The 19,319-nt window shown below is 44.2% G+C and overlaps 1 protein-coding gene and 1 long non-coding RNA gene across 7 annotated transcripts in view; both read left to right on the forward strand.

Moving 5' to 3' along the window:
• The window catches only part of PELI1 (pellino E3 ubiquitin protein ligase 1), a 43,192-nt gene extending 35,282 nt beyond the window's left edge, over positions 1-7,910 (forward strand). For all 5 annotated transcript variants that reach the window (XM_085054329.1, XM_085054330.1, XM_085054332.1 and 2 more), the window contains 5 exons: positions 136-265; positions 1,830-1,931; positions 3,905-4,102; positions 4,217-4,405; positions 5,164-7,910. In XM_085054329.1, coding sequence (XP_084910455.1) covers positions 136-265; positions 1,830-1,931; positions 3,905-4,102; positions 4,217-4,405; positions 5,164-5,730 — 1,186 coding nt within the window. In that variant the 3' untranslated portion in view covers positions 5,731-7,910. The remainder of the gene's footprint in view (positions 1-135; positions 266-1,829; positions 1,932-3,904; positions 4,103-4,216; positions 4,406-5,163) is intronic.
• Positions 7,911-13,540: 5,630 nt separating this feature from the next.
• On the forward strand, positions 13,541-19,033 carry LOC146439010 (uncharacterized). Of its 2 annotated transcripts, XR_014850635.1 has the most exons (4): positions 13,541-14,792; positions 15,212-15,293; positions 15,478-15,974; positions 18,114-19,033. It is a non-coding gene; the product is annotated as an uncharacterized LOC146439010 (long non-coding RNA). The 2 variants fall into 2 exon arrangements; XR_014850634.1 differs by having other exon boundaries at positions 15,478-19,033.
• The last annotated feature ends 286 nt before the right edge of the window (positions 19,034-19,319 follow it).

Raw genomic sequence — 19,319 nt, forward strand, 5'->3', positions numbered from 1 at the left:
GTAAGTAGTAACACTACTAATTAAGAACACTTGGTGCTTGAAATGTGAATGAAGGTTCTTGTGGGTCTGTATCTCATGAGAAGCTAAGTAATACAGGAATGATGGACATTGTTCTTTCTCTGTGCTTTTCAATAGGTACAATGGGTCTCTCCCAAATGGAGATAGAGGAAGAAGGAAAAGTAGGTTTGCTTTATTTAAAAGGCCCAAGGCAAATGGGGTGAAACCCAGCACTGTGCATATTGCCTGTACCCCTCAAGCAGCAAAGGTGAGTTCCATTTCTCTGCTTAAGTCTGTCTGATTTCTCCTAGTGCACTGTGAAGAGCTGTTATGAAATGGTGTAAACAGCATACAGTTCTGACTGTGAAAAGAATGGTTTATGTTTATCCAAGGTTTTTTGGTACCTGTCAGGGTTAGCAAGAAACAATTCAGCAAAGAAGATTTGGTGCCTGGTCCTTGCCATGGCCAGAACAAAAAAACAAAAAAACATTTGGGAACATGTTCTGGGCACAGGCCAGTCATAGAAAACACTTTCTATTTTGTTTTCCTTCCAAACTTACTACAGACATCTGTTCTAGACTTTGTGGTTTTGCACTCACTCGAGCTTTAGGACGAACTTTGCTTCCTGTGAAGCTGACTTTAGTGATTCTTTGCCAAAGCTCCCAAAGCTCCACATGTACTTGCTGCTCCATCCAATGGGTAGGAGCTCCCCAGGGATCAGGACAGGTGGGTTTTGCAGGGCATATTTCATACAGCTTGTAAGCAGAGTTGCTATTAAGAAGCAGTAAAGGAAAGGCTTAGGCCCTGAAGTTGAACTGTATTTCATGTCAAAACTAGTATGTTATAACTAAGGTATTACCATGAAATATTTCTGTATTGTGGCTATTCAAGTGTCTATGCATGCAATTAATGGAGCATTTCTGCTAAAACAATGCAATTTGAGGATGCTTAGTGGTTGTTTAGAAATTGCCAGCGACAAGATCAGGTCTTTAAACAAATGCGGTAGTGTTAAGTGTTCAATTCCCAGACCATCTTGACACTTCAGGATATTGACCCTAAATTTGGGGAATGCCATGAAGTATTCTGAAATCAAAAGCATTTTTCTAACCAAAATTTTTGTAGTAGAATTATGTTCATAGGAGATCTTTGAAAAGAACATTTGCTTTAGCAAATTCTTTATGGTCTTGTGAGTGCTGCTGAGCAGCACTCTTCAGAATTGTTTCAGTTCCTAGTAGGTAATTGCAGAATGAGCATCTAAACTAACAAACTGAAACCTTTGCTATGGCTTCTGCAACCTGTGTTAAGTTTCTCCTTTTTACCCCCTTTACTACCACTTTTTTGTCTGTGTAGCTTAAATCAGTCATTACTGATTTTAGTATTAAATCCTATTTTTAGACTGCAGTCCTTAGGTTTTTGTCCTCATTTTGCTGTTGGCCAAGGTCACGCTGACATGGCCACATAGGTGTTACATTCAGTTTTAGCCTTTGCATTTGGTTTTTTTGTCCTTTTGTGTTCAGGCCAGCATTGCTTTAACACAAAACATGACTAATAATATGCCCTGGTTATGTGTGTTTAGTTGCAGCATGTGCTGCTGAAGAGACCAGTTTGGTCTGTTGCTGAATCAATCCTGCAGGTTTTTTTTTTTTTAATGGCCAGGACTGGGTTTTGTGAAGTTTAACTACAGGTGTGTCATTAACAACTATCTCCCTTAATGCATTAATTAGCACAAGAACCTGGTTATATACATATATACGTATCTATTGTCTGCTTTGCTGCTATATACTGTAGAATTATTGTGCATTGGTTCAATAATATTTGGCATTTTTCCATAGGCAATAAGTAATAAGGACCAACACAGCATATCTTACACTTTGTCTCGGGCCCAGACAGTAGTAGTTGAATATACACATGACAGCAACACAGATATGTTCCAGGTATGTGAAGTAAATGTGTAAGTGTATTCTTACTTTTGGTAGCTTCAAACAAGGTATTCTCTCAGCAGGCTTTCCCCTCAGACCCAAAAGTTTGTGTGTGTCAGCTTCTGCACTCACTATTCAGAGCAATTTAATTCTGCTCATTCCCAAGGCCATCCTGTGAACAGGACTGTGTGTCTGTGCATCACTTTTAGACTTGGGCAAAGGTGAAAGTTGCGGGTTTTTGTGACTAATGCACAAGATTATGGTTTTGCCTTTGATTGCTGGTCTGGAAGTCACATAACCTGTCTCCTGGTCCCTCCTTGCAAAATGAAGAATAAAGGGCACCGTTCTCTTTAAGCACTTGGAACTTTGCTTCTGGCATTTACAAAGGGATTTGGGATCAGCCAGTTGGAGACGGGATAGAAGAAATACAGTGTGGAAACAGGGGAAAGCTTTTGGCACAACTAATATGAAAAATGCTCTGAACTTCTTTAAGCAAATCCAGAAGTGTCTAAAGCACTGGGAGATGTGAAGAGAGGAGCCTCAGTGCTGATGCTGGCAGTTCTCAACAACTTTGCTGCAGTTCCTGTGTGTATGAGAAGGGACCACAAACACATTTGCAGCTGTGGTGTGCCCTCATATCTTATAATTGTTTCCTGTTTTTCTCAAAAGGAAGGGTTTTGTTTTTGGGGTTTTTTTCAGTGTGTGCTTTGTTCTCTTTGGTTCCCAGGCTGTGATCTTGTGTAGACTTTTTTTTTTTCCCCTCATTGTTGCCACTAGTTTATGGCAAGGAGTTTTGCTGTCACAGCATTTAGCTGTGACGCCACTGCAGGATCTAAGGAGGTGGGAGGTGTTGGGAAGTGGTGGAGGAAGCTGCTTTGCAACTGCAAATACTTAAAACAGAGCAAAAGGACTGTAATGAAATCACTGCAGCATAAGCTATTGTGTGTGTGAGTGTTCTCTCTTCAGGCATGCTTTGGCATGTGTGCTGCTCTGAAATCGCCCCTGGCAGTCCCTGTGTACTCACGGGTTGTCCTGCCTAAGAAGCAATAGAAAAAGACATTCTGACAAAGCAGTTTTAGTCTCGTGAAAGCTCTGCAGCCTTCACCAAAAAGCACCTCAAGGTTTTGGGTCTTTTGCTCAGCAGTTAATCAGTCTTAGTGTAACCACCTATTTTCAAAGAGCCTGAGAGCTCTGGAAGTGAGTGAATAGTAGTGTGTAAGGGGGCTTTAAACCCATCTATGTGGATGTTTGGGAAAGGGTTATTACTTTTCTTCTTACTTTGTAAGGAAAAGGACAGGATGAGCTGACTGGAAAAGAAGTGATACCCATGCAGTTCTGCCAAACTCAGTGCAGTTGTGTGGGACTGCAAAACTCAGGGTTCCTTGCAGCCAGAAAAGGAGGCAGAGCTACCAAGAAAATCTGATTATAGTCAAATGTTACATTCTACCAGAACAACCAGCTTTTACCTGGCCTTTCACAAAAGGTTTGCTGCCTCTCAGTGCCCAGCAGAACTGAAGAGACAGCTCACTTAATCTGATTTTTGTACATCTGTACCTTGACTAAGTCTGGCACTGTTTAGAATGTTCTGGGCATGCAAAGTGACTGAATGTCACTTGTCTTCCCTCTAACTGCTGTTCCCTGGCTGTTTTGGTGCTGCTGCAGCTGGTCTGCCTGACCTGAGTGTAACCTCTCTGATGAAAAGGCCTTGAATGGGAAATCATCTCAGAAATGAGTTAATTACATCATTTTATTTCTCCTTCCTTCATTTGGCTGTACTCAGCTTTCAGAATAACTTTGATCATTTGAAGGCAGAATAATTCATCAATTCAGATGAGGCTTTGGAAACCTAAATTGATAGATTGATGGTCAGGAATGCTTCAAACTGTAACGTCATGGTTTTTATATCATTGCTTTTAAGTCCTTTGAATCTGAATATTCCTAGACCCAAAACCAAACTTCTGATCAGTTTTTTCTTAATCCCTTTCCAGATTGGTCGGTCAACGGAGAGTCCTATAGACTTCGTAGTAACAGACACAGTTCCTGGGAGTCAGAGTAATTCAGATACACAGTCAGTGCAGAGCACTATATCAAGGTTTGCCTGCAGAATCATATGTGAACGTAACCCTCCCTTTACAGCAAGAATATATGCTGCAGGATTTGACTCCTCAAAAAACATTTTTCTTGGGGTAAGGGAACATTTTCTTTTTTCCTTTAAAAGTTTAGTGCAGGCTTATTTTTTGAACTAATTCATAGCTCCACTTCAGCCAAATTAAAAGTTCTCATTGATGTAATTTTTTTAGGAGAAAGCTGCAAAGTGGAAGACATCAGATGGGCAAATGGATGGACTAACAACAAATGGAGTTCTTGTTATGCATCCTCGTAATGGATTCACTGAAGACTCAAAGCCAGGGGTGTGGAGAGAGATTTCTGTGTGTGGGAATGTGTTCAGCCTCCGTGAAACCAGATCAGCTCAACAGAGGGGAAAAATGGTGAGAGGAGTGACCAGTGTTTTATGCAACCTGTTCAAAATGGTGCAGTCATAGGGGGTATAGTTTGGGCATAGAGCTGGAATCTTCTGGAATTCAATGTAGTTGCCACCTCTGCAGTTAGTTACACTGCCTTTTATATGTCTGTCTGTGTGCACAAAGGTGTCTTGCTCAACCTGAATAACTGACTGGGTTTATCCACAAACTAGTACTTAATTGCACATCTGGGCTGCTCTTCTAAATTGAGTTCCCAATCTACTCTGTACTTCTGCAAACTGTCCTAGGCCTGTGCATGTTCTGAAAGTATTTTCCTGATTCTCCCTTGTGAGGTTATGCTTTTAAGTTTTTTCCACTTTTCCTTTTTTATAGAATAATGAAGAACAGTTATAATTTTGGATATTCATTTCCATATTGACATTCTGAGTTTCCCCTCTTTCTCTTGTTTCCAAAGCATTGGTGACATTTTCAGGAGATAATTACTTTTGGTGTGACTTGGAGTGTTTCTCCAAAAAGAAATGCTACACTGAACACTTTAAATAACATATTTAGCTAAGAGTTCTAACTGGAGGAGTGGAAAGCCACATCTAAAGGTGTGTTTTCAGAAAACAGTCTAAAATATGATGGAGGACTAAACCAGGCTTGCGCTACTCCTTACACATTTCAAGCCACACAGTCAGTAGTGCTATAGGGATGGAGTAGAGGGAAGTTCAGATGGGAGAGGAGCTTTCCTCACTTAATGTGACCTTAATGTCCATGTCAAGGTGGAGAACGAGACGAACCAGCTGCAGGACGGCTCCCTGATCGACCTGTGCGGGGCGACGCTGCTGTGGCGCACGGCCGAGGGGCTCTCGCGCACGCCCACCGTCAAGCACCTGGAGGCGCTGAGGCAGGAGATCAACGCGGCCCGGCCGCAGTGCCCCGTGGGCTTCAACACCCTGGCCTTCCCCAGCATGAAGAGAAAAGATGTGGTAGACGAAAAGCAGCCGTGGGTGTACCTGAACTGCGGCCACGTGCACGGCTACCACAACTGGGGGAACAAAGAGGAGAGGGACGGCAAGGACCGCGAGTGCCCCATGTGCCGCTCCGTCGGCCCCTACGTGCCTCTGTGGCTCGGCTGTGAGGCGGGATTTTATGTGGATGCCGGGCCTCCCACTCACGCATTCAGCCCGTGTGGACACGTGTGCTCGGAAAAGACAACTGCATATTGGTCCCAAATTCCTCTTCCTCACGGTACTCACACTTTTCACGCAGCCTGTCCCTTCTGTGCGCATCAGCTGGCTGGTGAGCAGGGTTACATCAGGCTCATTTTCCAAGGGCCTCTCGACTAACACAGGTGTTCCCAAGGACTGCAGGAAACTGATAAGCTAAGCGATTCTCATTTTTAAACCGTTTTTCGTATTTTCTGGGCTTTGCTGGTTTGCATTAAGATGAAGAATTTTTTTGGTTTTTTTGTTACAACGGCTAAATCCCTCTTTATCGAGAAAAGTCTGGAAATCAAAGGAATTGGGGGAGAAGGGGGAGACCTCCTGCTTTTTTTTTTTTAGTTCATAACTGCTTCTGAAGAGGTGAAGGAAGTATTGCAGAGTGAACTTCGATGCCTTCAGTTCAATGGTTTTGAATCAGATGCCCACAGTGTTTGAAAGCTGTTTCATTCTTTTTGTATATGGAGGGTAAATAGTTCAAAGAACATTAGTTTACAGCTTGGATGAAAACATTGTAAAATATAACATGTATATTAACTCTTTTCTATTTATCTTTATTATTGAAAACATTTAGAATGTTTAGAGAGTAGCATGGTCATAGTGTGTTACATCCAGCAATTGGATGTGTAGAGTAGTTCTGGATGGAGAAGAACGTGGGATGGAAATGGTAGAAAAATCTTTTAATCTAAAATACTGAGTTCTTAGAATAGTTAAAATGCTTTTTAAACAAAGCTAATGCAAATTATGATGGCATAAAGTTGTGCTTTAACCATGTTGAAAGGTAGGTAAGAAGGATTTCTTAAAATGTCTTTTTGGTAGGACTGTACTTAAGATCTGGTTATGAGGAGAATATTTACCAGACTCTTCGAATATGCAACTTAGTCTAGATTAAGGATTTTTTTCTCCCTTTGTGCTAAGACTTCTCTTTATTTAGCATTAGTGACATTTGTGAGGGTTTTTCCAATGTTAAACATGAACAGACCTGAAAGATGAGTCTTGTTCTATTCCTTGCTGTTTGGGGGGTGGGTGAGGGGGGAGGTGGCTGCACCTGGGCACGTGTGTGGGGAGCAGTCTGTGACTTGGCTGCAGTCCCAGCTTGAGAGGGGCTTGTTGGGGGATGCTCAGCCTACCCCCTGCTGACTGGTGGGGGGCTGCAGGCCTGGCCTTTACCCCTCTGCCAGCTGCAAATGTACATCTGGGCCACACGTGGAACAGAGGTGGAGCCTGGTAGCCAAGGGATGTGTGCCTGTGTCCCTGCATCCCTGGGCAGCTGGGCACAGCTGGCAGTTTGTTGGGAGAGCTGGGGCTGTGCTGGGCTCAGATCCTAGGGGCTGTGATTACTGGTCTCTGCTATCTCCTTCCTCCCTCTCCTTTTCCCTCTGTGTCCACCAGAAAGGACCAGTGCACTACATGCAGCTCTGCTGCCGACCCACTGTGCTTCATGGCAAACACACAACCTGACCTTTTTAGGATTGATTTGAGCTTTTTTGGCCAGCTTCATACTTTTTTTTCCAAAATGTGTACTGTATAATTGACAGTAACAAATTTCTGTACTTTATAGCAAAGCTTTCATTTTTCTTTTGAAGCTGTTCTAAAATTTTCTTTGTTTAAAGAGACCTATGTTGCTTAGATGTCATGAGTTACTTACTTTGACTGTCAATTATTTCTTCATTTTTAAAAAGAAATTATATATATTGTTTGGTTCACTCAGGAAATGCATGTGTCAGGAAACCTGTACTATAAGTTCAGTTAGCTGTCATGTACAAGTAACTGCTGTTACTCCCTTTCCATAGAAATATAACTGATTTTGACATTTTCCAGATTATATGCATTAAGTAATGAAACTTATGCAGCAAGAAATCCCTGTATTGTAGTTGTTCTAATCATCTTATTCGAACTATAGTATACTGTAGTTTTAATTTTTGTTTGCAAATTAATTTATTTAAACTACGTGAGTAAACACTTTTCAAAAATAGAAATTCTGGGATTGTTTGTGGCTTTGTTTCCAAGAGAATGGGAAAGGTGGCTGGGGATGTCCCTTCTGTTGTCACCTCAGGTATCTCTCTGTTCTGCATGTGTGGATTAAGAGCACAGAGAAGCAGCTGTAAAGACTTCGCACATTTTCCCTGATCATGGCTATGAATGTCTCCTTTAAGATGTGTCCTCTCAATGTGTTTTGTATTTATCTCTGTGTTAAAGGTGAGATTGTTGTTTAAAAGACACAGTTGAATGCTTTCTTCCCTGACTAAGTTACAAATTCTGAAATGTAAGCAAAAACTGAACTAAATGTCTGGGTTCTCTTAAAATGACAAGAGTGTTTGATTCCATCTTCTACAAAGTGTAGTTTGACATTTCTCTGGTCCTGATTTTCTTGACTACAGGAACATGAAAAGCCAGAAAAGGACATGATGAAAGCTACAAAGCAGTATGAGTAACACAGAGCTGAACTGTGAGCACAGATGGAGCACAGGATGGTAGGAGGAATATGGAAAGTGGTGTTGGAGGCCCAGCTGGAGGCTGGTGTGAAGCCAGGGGTGCAGTTGGGTACATGCACATCTGACTGCAGAGGGGAAGAAGAGAGGGTCATACCCAACACGCAGCCCTTATTAAGACTCTACCCCATATAAGACTATGCATTATGCTTACACTGTATTTTTCTAGCCCACTCCTCACTCTCCAAACGCCCCAAAGAAAAGACATACCAGACACAGGTGTCTGAGCAGAACTGGCTGTGTCTCTGGGTTGTGTTAGGCTAAGGTCACTCTTCAGTCTGCCTCACGCTCTGCCTGTTTTGTATACTTTCTTTGACTCAAGCTGGGCTTGTTAATCCCATTTTTAAAAGGGCAGAACATGGGCATTCAAATGCTTGAGACAGGGAAATCCCCCTGTCAAAGGCAGCATAGCAACGGGTGAGTAGTTTGAGGAGCAAGTTCCATCACCAGCAGCAGCAGCTCTGACTGTGGTTCCCTGCTTGAGTTCCCCCAGGTTTCTGTTCTTGGATAAATGATTGCAACAGTCCTCTGTAAACAGTCCTCCAGTACTCAACCAGCTGACTGAAGTACTCTGAACTTTAAGGCCAATCCTTTCAAACAAATTTTGGGGCTGCAAGAGGTGGCACTGTGCTGGCTTTGAGACAGTCACAGCTCCACTTGTGACAGCTTAGAGCAGCCCCAGGTGAGATCTGTGGCCTTTACCTGCTTTTAAAGCTTTGCTTGACTGGCAAGAGGCATTGGTGATTCAACCAACAGATGGAACAGGACTGTTCCCTGGGAGACCACTGTGGGTATAAGGAACTGATAAGGGAATGTATATGAAAATGACATTAAGTGTAGGTACTTTTCTAGCCTTAAAGGTCAATTTTCTAGCCTTTAAGCTGTGCAGAAGTGCCTCTAGAAGTGAGCAGCTGGTGTTCTGGTTTTTGTGTGGCTGCTCTGTTCTGTGCAGTGCTATGTGTAAAGCAGGTTACTTAATAAACTAATTTGCCTTTCAGCTGTAGGAACTTGCATGGATTTAACACTGGTGGAAGGCAGCAGCTGGCTAATAAAGCCCTTTTGGTTTTGGTTTTTTGGGTTGTTTTTTTTCCCCCAAAGCAGAAGTGGAGCAGCACAAGGTGCTGGCTGGCAGCAGGGCAGGAGCATAGACAGGGATGTTGCTGGGGCTTTCCCTGGGGAGAAGAGAGTGCTCTGGTTCCTTTGCTGACTCGGCCACTGGGTTGGAGCAGTTCTACAAGTGCCTGGTGTAGCCCTGAGCTGTGTGGTGCCGGCTGGGGATGAGGCCTTCCAGTCCCAGCTGTACTTGGCTTGTTGGACCTGCAGGAAAGTGCCTGGTCTCCCTCAAGGTATAACATGCAGTCACCCCAGGAGACTCCTGTGTTTGAAGGTGCTCTGCAAATCCCATAATGATCTGCCATGGCAAGTTTGATCTCATTCTGAAGTGACACTTACCAGGCTCGATTCTAAAAATACATTTCCCATTTTGCAATATAAATCTACCCTGATAACTACAGCTACTTGCATGCTGTCTTTCAGCCTGGATTAGGCCTGGTTGCTATTGAATTAGACCAGATTTTGTGGTCCTCATCTTGGCTCATCCCTTTCTGTAGAAACACTGGTGGAGCTAGTCTATTTTTAATTGTAGCACTTGGCTTTAACATAAGGGCTGTGATCATCCTAGAAATGCAGTTTCTAAGGCTCTTTTGTGACTGTAGCAGATCACTTATACCCACACTGTTGTGCATCGTGTAAAGATGAGGGAAAGCATCTCTGCAGGAGCTGTGCTGGTTCCTGTGACTTGGGTCAGGGACTCCTTGGCAAGTATGGCTTCTGCAGGGTCAGCAGCAGTCCTGCCCCTTCCCAGGTGCTTCCAGGCAGCAGCAAGAGCTCAGGCCCCTGTTTTCTCCCGGAGAACAGCTCTACGTCACTGTGCTGTTGAGAGGCAGTATCCCATGGTAACGTGGCTGGTGACACAAGCTGAGCCAGGGAAATACCGATGGGTGCTGCTGCAGCAGCAGGAGCAGCCAACTCCTTCAGCTTTGCTGGTTCTTGGTCTGGTCTGGTCCCATCTCTTGCCTGACAGCAAAAGGGGGGCAGAGTTTAAAAAGCAGAAAAAATGGGCTTTTATTCCCTCAAGCCTCAGGTGGCTCTGTGAGAGCAGCCATGCCAAGCCCAGCCTGGAGCAGCATTAGGGAATGGCATTAGCTGTAAGCCCCAGTGTCTGAATCTTTATATTCCTGACTTGGACCCCCCTGAGCTGCTGCTGCTCATCCTCCTCCTGCCTTCCAGCCCTGGCAATTCAGCCAATTCTGCAGCCACAGTGAGCAGGTGTGTGCAGAAGTGGGTCCTGTTTGCCTTGCCTGGCATAAACCCGTGTTGGGAGCAGGTTAGGAATCGCCTGGAGCTGCATTCCCCGAGGCTAAGCTCCAGGGAAGATGAGTAACCAGAGGCAAAGTGCCAGCTCTGGCAGTCAGGAGCTCCCTGCCCACTCAGTGCTGCTCTTGGGTTTGCTGCTGTTGTGCCCAGCTCTCTGTCCTTGTCCCACTGCCCCTCTTGCAGGAGGGGATGGAAACCAGCACCAGTGTCACCCTGTTTGCCTGGCCCTGCTGGCCAGGATGTGTTTGTGGCAGCAGCGAAGGCATCAGCAAATCCTGTGTTCTGCCAGCCCTGCTGGGGGCCCATCTCTCCAGTGCAGGGGGCTGAGATACCTCACCAGGGGTACAAATGACCTCAAGATCACCTCAAGAAGGACTTTCCTGCTGCCAAGGCAACTCCTTTGTAATTTGGCAACATGTGCAATATTGTAATGTTTTTATTTTGAGTACTTTTGCTGATTTAGTGTCACTAAACAGCTCTGAGGCAGGAGTAAATTATTAATCTGCTCTGACTTCCTTCCTCTACCTTGTCTATGTCTGTAGTACCAGTTCTGTGCTGAAATCACTACTGGAGATCTCCGGCTTTCCAGAAAAACAATGAGGGTAGAGTTCTTTGGATTTAGAACTCATACCAGGATGGTCTGGTTTTCCTTTCTGTAGTGGAAATGTCTCCTGAAAAGGCTTCCCCTCTGCAGCCCTGGCACAGTGCACTCTGGATTCCTGAGGATTCTCCATGAGCACTGCACAGAGAGAGGAGGGATGACAGGATAGTTCACACTGTCAGATTTAAGTCCAGTTAAGTACAATTAAATCAGTGGGGAAAGCTTTATGATTATTTCCTTTACTACTAAGGTTAACTGTATGCTTATTTATATCATTGTCTTGACCCTTGTATTTGTTTTTGCTTCAACACCCCCCCCAAAAAAATCAAATTCACTTTTCTCTGCAAGTGTTTTATCTGAAAGTTTCTTAGTCGTGTTTGCTGTGATTATGCCTTTCCTTGAGAGATTCTATTAAAATGTGTGACTTTTAATGCATTGAACCATGTTGGCTGGACCCAGGCCCTGCAAAATGTATTTGTGTTTTTGGTCATCTAGTTTTCAGCCCAGATAGAATTTCTCTTCAGTCTGTCCTGGAAAATGCTGGAAAACGAGCTGGTCAAGAATGAAGGAAGAGCAGTGGCTTTCATGGGCTCTTGGGAAACACCTCACCACGGTTGAGTCTTGTGTTAAGCCTGTCTCTGGGCTGAAAGGATCCACTGCTTTCCCTGGATCATGCTCAGATACCAAGCACCTCCTACTTCCCAGCTCTCTGTAAAATAACTTTTTAATATAACCACCTTACAAATGGGATCTACCTGTGTCATTCCCATTGGTTCACTACAGTTTATGAGCTGGATGAACATGAAGCCTTTAGTGCTTCCCTATCAACATCTCTCCAAAATAATATTTTTAGCTCATCCCAGAAGATTTGAAACAAAACAAATGCATGCAGCAATATTCTAAACTTGCCTGGATGCAAAGCTAAAAACTGCAGCTTGCTGTCATGTGCTGGATGAAAGGAATTGAGTCAACTCATCCTTTCCAAAAATCCCATGCTTTTTTTTTTTTTTTTTTTCCCCTGTCGTGTGGGAGGAGGAGAGAATTAGTTATTCAGTGGAATGAGGACAATTAAAAGCAAATGCAGCTTCCAGCGATGCCATCATCTGCTCAGTTTGCCCTGAGCAACACGGAGGCAGCCTGGCTTTTTAATTGGCTCCTTTCCCCTCTCTGGCCTGTGCTTCCCATTGGCACAGGGGCTGGCAACTTCCACAGTCTCCATAGGACTGTGATGTATTTTAGTTTTGCCTGGACAATCACCTGAGTTGTGAGCTCAAAGGGGCTGAAAGGCTTCAAACTGCCATGGATTGAGAGGTCACTGTTCTCTCTTACCCAGTTTGCCTTTCCCTGCAGTGTAGCTCTGTAATGGGGACATGTCCAGGGGCCCCACCTTAGGATGAAGCTATGGTGTCACCTTTCACCACTGCTGGAGGATAAACACCGTGATCTGGGCCTTCCCACAGCCTGTAGTCACAGTGGCCAGCTGGGCTCAGGCTCTGCACAGCAAAGCTGTTTTATGTAGCTTGTTTTGCTTCTGCATGGGAGCTAAAACAATCAGCAGGTGTTTAAGTGGCACATAACCACTCAAGGCATGGATGTTTAATGCTTTTTCACTTATTCACATTAAAAGTGGATCCAGAGCAGCTTTCCTGAAGAGGCAGGATCAGCAGTACCAAAGACTGACCTCAGCTCCACCATTGCTCCAGGGACTTTCAGTGTTACTCAGCATTTTTTGCCAGCATCGCTTGTTATCGCTTGGAAATCTCACTCCACCTGTTCTGGAGCAGGAGCAGCAGAAGGTGTGTTCAAGCACCTTTGGGCAATGATGAATCATGCTTATGGCAAACTCCTTGGCAGCTCCTGGCTGCTGCCTGCCAGGGAAAGCTGTCACTGGAGCACAGTGAGAGCCTCTGCAAAAGTGGGGCTTGCCTGGAGACCTTGCCAGCCCTAAAGCAACAAAAAACCCAAACAACCCCTCCCTCTGTCTCTTCATCAATATTGCCAAATGCACTTTATTTGTACAGTGGAGTGTTTTTCATACCGTGGAGGCCTGGGATTAGTGTTCCTCACAACAGCATAAATATATTTATAGCCCATGTGTGTCTGCATTTTGTTATATTTTTAAGTTTATAGGCTAATTGTTAATAAAGCCAGGCTCTATTTATGCTTCTGTAGCAAAAAATAGGTTGAATAGTATCACGCAAGAGGCTTAGGACCTGCTGGGCCCAAACAACCTTTCAGACTGTAATTTAGGGGCTCATTCACAGAATAGAAGGATAAAAGTGATTTGTCAGAGGTTGGCTTCCCCAGGGCACAGCAAAGGAAGAGAAGATCAGCTATGGGAGTCCCCAGGCTGGGGGATATTTAATATATTTAACCCACCTTTGCTCTCAATACTCAAAAAAATCAGTGTATCTGGAATTCCCCTATTATTTAAACAGAAAAAAAACCCGCCCCAAACAAACAACAACCACTAAGAGTTCCCAGGTTATATCAAACAGTTTTTTGCAAGTCTCTTTGCATCAGCTGTTTTAAAAATACATTGTTCATCATGTAACCACAGATCCATGGAACTTCCTCTCCTTCATTCATCTGTCCTGTGGCAGGGTCACTTCTACCCAAATGCTTCTTGCAAGTGTTCAACTTGCTTAGTCTTTCAAAATCTGCAATAATGGACACTCCACCACATCTCCAGGCAGCCTGGTCCATGATTCAGCTATAGAACTCATAAACTTGTATCTACTAAAGTAAACTGAAGAGTAAATAGGGACCAAATATCTAACTACTTATTGGGGTTTGCTTTCTTAAAGAAAAAGAAACAGCTCAAAGCAAAAGCTTTTGTATTCCAGGCACTTCTGCAGAGTTTGGAAATAAAGCAAAAAAGCAGCTTCCTGCAAAAGGTATTGATCAGCACCTTCCCCTGTGTGACACTGAATGAACTTGTCCAACAAACAGACCTGGAAGAGAAAAGGGGAGGAAAGGTGCCTCGCAAGCCCTAAACCTCTGATATTCATTTTATTAAAATTTAATGAGGAGGTATTAATAATGAATGCAGCCAGGAAGATGGGAGAACAGCAGTGCAATGGCCTCAAGATTCCTCGTTAGCAGGAATTCTCTACAGAGCTGGGAAAGAAGAGGGCAGCTTTCAAAGGACAAGAAGGCTCCTGTGAGGGACAGCTGGAAGCAGCAGTTTGCAGCAGGCTCTGTGGGCTGCACAGATTGGTGGAAGAGTATTTTAAGTATTTTTTTCATTAAAAGCCAAATTGGGGGTGAGATGTGTGCATGTCTTGTATGGAAAAGATGCTCCTGAATTCCAAGACCTTGAGTATAGCATAGGGAATTGGGGTCATTGCCTCACTGATGGTGTTTTCCTGTGTGAAAGTAACTCTGTCTCCCTGTGTATCCCATCCCACATGGTATTATCTGCACAGAAACCCAGTCTTCCACCTCTTCAGCCAGATTTTGGGAGCTCGTGTTGCCATGGCAGTGGCTGATGGGACACACAGAGCTGGGGATGTGATGGATGTCACACCTTGAGCATAAACAACTCCCCTGCCTGTTCACCTCTCAGCAATGCCGTCTAGACCATTTCCTTTGGTGGCTGCAGCACCCAGCATGATGCAAGTGGAGATGCAGCACATCCATGACTTCCCTTTCCCAGTTGCCAGGCCAGCTGCCTTATCAAAGAGAGGAATGGAGCTGATTAGACACGGCCTCTTTTTGTAAGCCCCTAGCAGTTGCTTTAAGGCTTATGTGGGTCTTTAAGATTAATGAATGGTGTATTTGGATGTCCCCCTAAATATTGCTAATAGGTTCTCTGGTCCAGGGAGACCTCTTCTGTTCCCTGGCGTTTATAGTGTTGCTCATCTGACAACCATTTGGTTCATTTCTGAAGGCTCCAGAGTAAATTTTTCTTGGCCATGCTGACTCTGGGTTCCTCTCAGCTCTCTTAACTGTTGTTTAAGCTCTTCTCTTCCTCATCTGGCCTGTATTTCCTGTCTCTGGTTCTTACTATGAAGCGTGTTAATAAGCATCTGGATGCCATTAACATGTTTTGTGAGAACAGAAGCAGGATAAAAAGTAGAAATTGAAAGCAGAGCCTATGTAGAAGTAAATCTGTGTTCTTTTGTGTTTCCATCAGGAGCAACCTCCCAGTAGAAGACATACTTGCATCTTTCTTGTGCTTGTGAAACAGACCCCTAGGCCTGACTAATACCAGTCAGGTAGGTATAAAAACACAGTTTGGACAAGGGAGTTGCTATGTGGAAAAAAGAAATGCTTCCAAGGATCCAGGAGGTATTAGAAAGAGCTTGGATGTGGTCAACTTTGTCCCAGTAAGCATTCCTCCTCTGGAACAAAAAGGGGCAAGACAGAAGAGCACTGATCACTTTTCTCCTTACTTTTCAGGGCTGGATGAATCCACAGAGCATATCTGAGTCTCTTTTGAAAAGTCACCAGCAGATGAAGTAATTTGAGGCCTCACCCACACCACAGTTTATTCAGCCAGCTGCGTAGGTCTCTGAACAGAGGTGCTTTTTAATACAGCATGTCAAGCACTGAGAAATGTCACTTTGATTTTGACACACTCCCCACCAAGTATGATGTGTTTTCTGTTATGAGTTGTTGTCAAGGTGAAGAAATGAATTAGCGTGGATTTTTAATTGCTTTGATGTTGAACTCTGATATAAGCTGGAAGGGAAACATCATCCTAGATGAATAAAAAGGTGGTGCAAGAGCTGATCACCCTCTGATGAGGAGCCAAACTGTGCAAATGCAAGAAGGTGGTTTCAGTGTTGTTTCTATCTCTAGCTGCTTTGAATCAGTTGCTGGGTTCCTACAGAGGCTTCTGCTGGCCACTAGCAGACACCAGGGGACAAGAATAGACACGATTGTCTGAAATCCAGGTACTCCTCACTTCTGGAAGTCTGGGGAAAGGCTGCCATCTGCTGTAATGTAAAGCAGTTGCTGGAAATACATTTGACCTAAATCAAATCCCAGCAGTCGTGTTGAAGCTGCGATGAGCTCAGGGTAGGAGCAAAGCAAAACAAGGAAAGATAAACTGTGCACCTAAAGACCTGATGATGCTTTCTACACAGATCACTCTCCTAATAATGGCTGTTACCTGGCATGCCCTTAGAGGAAAAAAATCTCTGTGGTCCCCATCTGCTTTAATTTCTGGGATTTCCAGTCAAGGTCAAAGACAGGACTGAAGCACCATTCAGAAAGCTGCTGGCTGGGGCAGCCTGCAGTGAGGGTGCTGCTTCCTCAGTTTAATCTTGGCACCCACGTCATTCCACAACCTCTCAGTCACAGAATTTTAAAATGCAGAAAGGTGTGTGGTTTTCCTCTCAGCAGCAGGTGTGTGATACCTACACTAGCAACGAGTGAACTTGGTTGTACCTTCTACCCACAGGTCTTGCAGCCTAGAGCAGAACAAAGTCCAAAACCATCTATAACTCAGGGCCTTTATCTCTGATATTTAAAATAAAACCTGTACTGAACCCTGTGGTATCTAGAATCAAACTCTTCTCTTTAAAAGTCACTAAGATCGATCACAGCCCTGCTCCCTCGGTAGGCATCACCAACTTGGTTGTTTTTTTCTGCATTTTTTTCTTTTTCCAACCATCACTTGCTTTGAAACTGCACATTTTGACTCACAAGTAATCTCAGAAACAAGAGCTCTTTGCTTGCCTGAGGTGCTGCTTGGGCCACACAGTTTGCCATTACACTTTCCTGAAAGCATCCCACTAGAATCCCTCCTTTTGTAATGTTGGGGTGGCCGTGGCCAGATTCAAAGAGAGCACTGCACATAACAAAGCTAGCCTGGAAAGCTGACATAAAGAAAGCCAGAGCCCCTGATGACTCAGGTATTAATGCACTCCATCAGAAAAAACCTGCTGATAAAATGGGCTCACTCCAGACACAGGAGACAGAGCTTTTAATTTTACACATCCTCTTTACTGGAGACTGAGAGAATCAAGAAGAACTGTGTGAAATGCAGCCACATGTGCAGCATGTCTAAGGTGCTGAGTACGACTTGGGGCCAGGAGGAGCTCAGCTACCCTTGCAGACATGAGGGAATACATGCCAGAGTGTGTAGGAGCAACAGGAGAGACTTGGCATCCCAGTTTTACGGGTTGTCCTTATGTTATGAGAGTGTCTTGATGGAGTCTATTAAGAAACAGTCCTAGAAAGAGCCATGTCAGGTGGTGGCCCTTGAGGTGGGCCAGTCATGTCTTCTCTACATAGGTCTGATCCTGAGTTCCAATAGTTAGCATTTGGTTGACATGATAAAAATCTTCAAAATTGTCATCTGTGTTAATTTTGAGAGCCAGTAATGTTGCCCTATAAAATTGCCATCCCATTCTGCATGTTCCTAAGCTCCTGTCTTGAAAGGTTTCTCGTGGCAATGAGCATCATGCTCCACTTAAACAAGGCCTGGAAATATCTTCCCTGCTTCTGGCATGAAATATTCAGTCTTAATATCCCTTCACATCATTTAAGTCAAGAAGAGCAGAAACTCTCCATCTGCCTTCTCTGCAGTGTTCATTACTTTACATATTTCTTTTATATCCCTTGCTCCCTCCAAGGAGTTTTTCCTCGAAGTTTGGTTGTTCCTATCATTGTTTAATGCTGCTCTTTTAGAGACAAGATTACCCACTACATTCAGGATTCCTGGAGGACCTGCCCCTCTAATTACATTTAATCACTATTTTCGCTCACATTCCCTATGGATTGCAGTACCTTCTTCATTTTTGACGAGCTGAGCAAAGGTTTTCTATGGAAAACTGAAAGCTAGTGGCACCAGGGTGCTGTAAGCAAGGACCTTCTGAAACACTGTAATATCCCAAGAAAGGAGCCCAGATATTCCTAGAGATGACCCAGCTTTTACAATAGTTGGCTGCTAGTTCTGCCACTGACCAGTAATAAGCATTTCCTTATTTTTTTGGTCTCTTGTATCTGAGAAAACATTGAGCTACTTTGTTCTTTTTACTGTTTATTTTCTACGGCACAAAACTCACTGTTTCCCATTTCTTTTCCAGGAAGACTCTACAGAAGACTCCTGAGCTGGCATCAACATAGGAAAAAACCCTGTCATGTTTCTGTTGTTTTGTAAGAATGCCAATTTAATTCACATAAATGAAAAAGTAGCAGTAGAAAGATTTTCCTGGCTAAAGTTAGTTGGGATTGGAGTTTTTCCCTGGGAGAGCCTTTGTGGGACTATGTCCTGTGTGCCCAGGGTAAGGGTGTGTGTTGGGCACTGCACCGAGTCACGCCCTGCAGAGCTGACGTGGCCCTTGGCAATCAGTAGGAAGCACAGATAACTGAAATGCTCCCATAAAAGCAGACTTTATGGACATAAGCTGTACTTGAGGAGGTGGACTGACAACAGATCAAGTGAACTATGGTTGACTGACTCACAATTTCCTCACCTCACCAGCACTGCCGGTGAAGCGACGGCTGTTCTTACCCACAGAGCTTTCAGGCTGTGAATACCACAGTTCACAAGCCCAGCCACGCCACGTGCCTTGGGAACTTTGTTGTGCTTTAAACCAGCCTTTCCTCTCAATGTCTCCAGAAATCACCCGCTGAGTGTCCTACCGTCCGGAGGTGAGGAGGTTTCTCAGGCTGGACTGGCGTTGTCACTGCCACCGCGGGGTTCGGCAGAAAGGTGACAGTCAGAAAAGCAAGCAGCAGGAGGCAAACCCATGGCTGCCATCCTTTCCTTCTGATCCACAAAGATGATGCAGCTCTAGTTTATTTTTCCCAAGGGGAACAGAGGGCTTTGCTGTTCATACAAAAGGCAGCAGAACAGCAACAACATTTAGCCCGAAGATAACGTCAATGAAGCATAAGGTAGAAAATCAAACAGCTTGTTACTTTCCCTCCGTGAGCAGATAACAAGACTCTTTTCATTGCAACTGGAAAATATTAAAGGTCACGGGAGGGTGCATGGCTCAAACGTCACTTTGAGGGTATGGCTTTCCCCTGCATCTCTGACACAATTAATCACTGGCTTTGAAAGTACCTCTCTGCTGCAAGAGAAACACAGACCTGAGGTCTTCAGCCAGATCAGGGCTTCCCAGGCACATGTCATCTGAGGGGTAAGCCAGCTCTACGTAAACGTCATTTCATGCTAAGCAACTGGTGCAAAATGTTTTCTTAAGGCTGCTCTGAGCAATTTACGGAGAGGAACCCGGCAGGATTGCTCCCTGACTCAGTGAAGATGCTGCAAGGACAGGGTTGTG

The sequence above is a fragment of the Lichenostomus cassidix genome, chromosome 3 (assembly GCF_008360975.1).
Source record: "Lichenostomus cassidix isolate B80296 chromosome 3, HeHo_3.0, whole genome shotgun sequence".
Taxonomy (NCBI): domain Eukaryota; kingdom Metazoa; phylum Chordata; class Aves; order Passeriformes; family Meliphagidae; genus Lichenostomus; species Lichenostomus cassidix.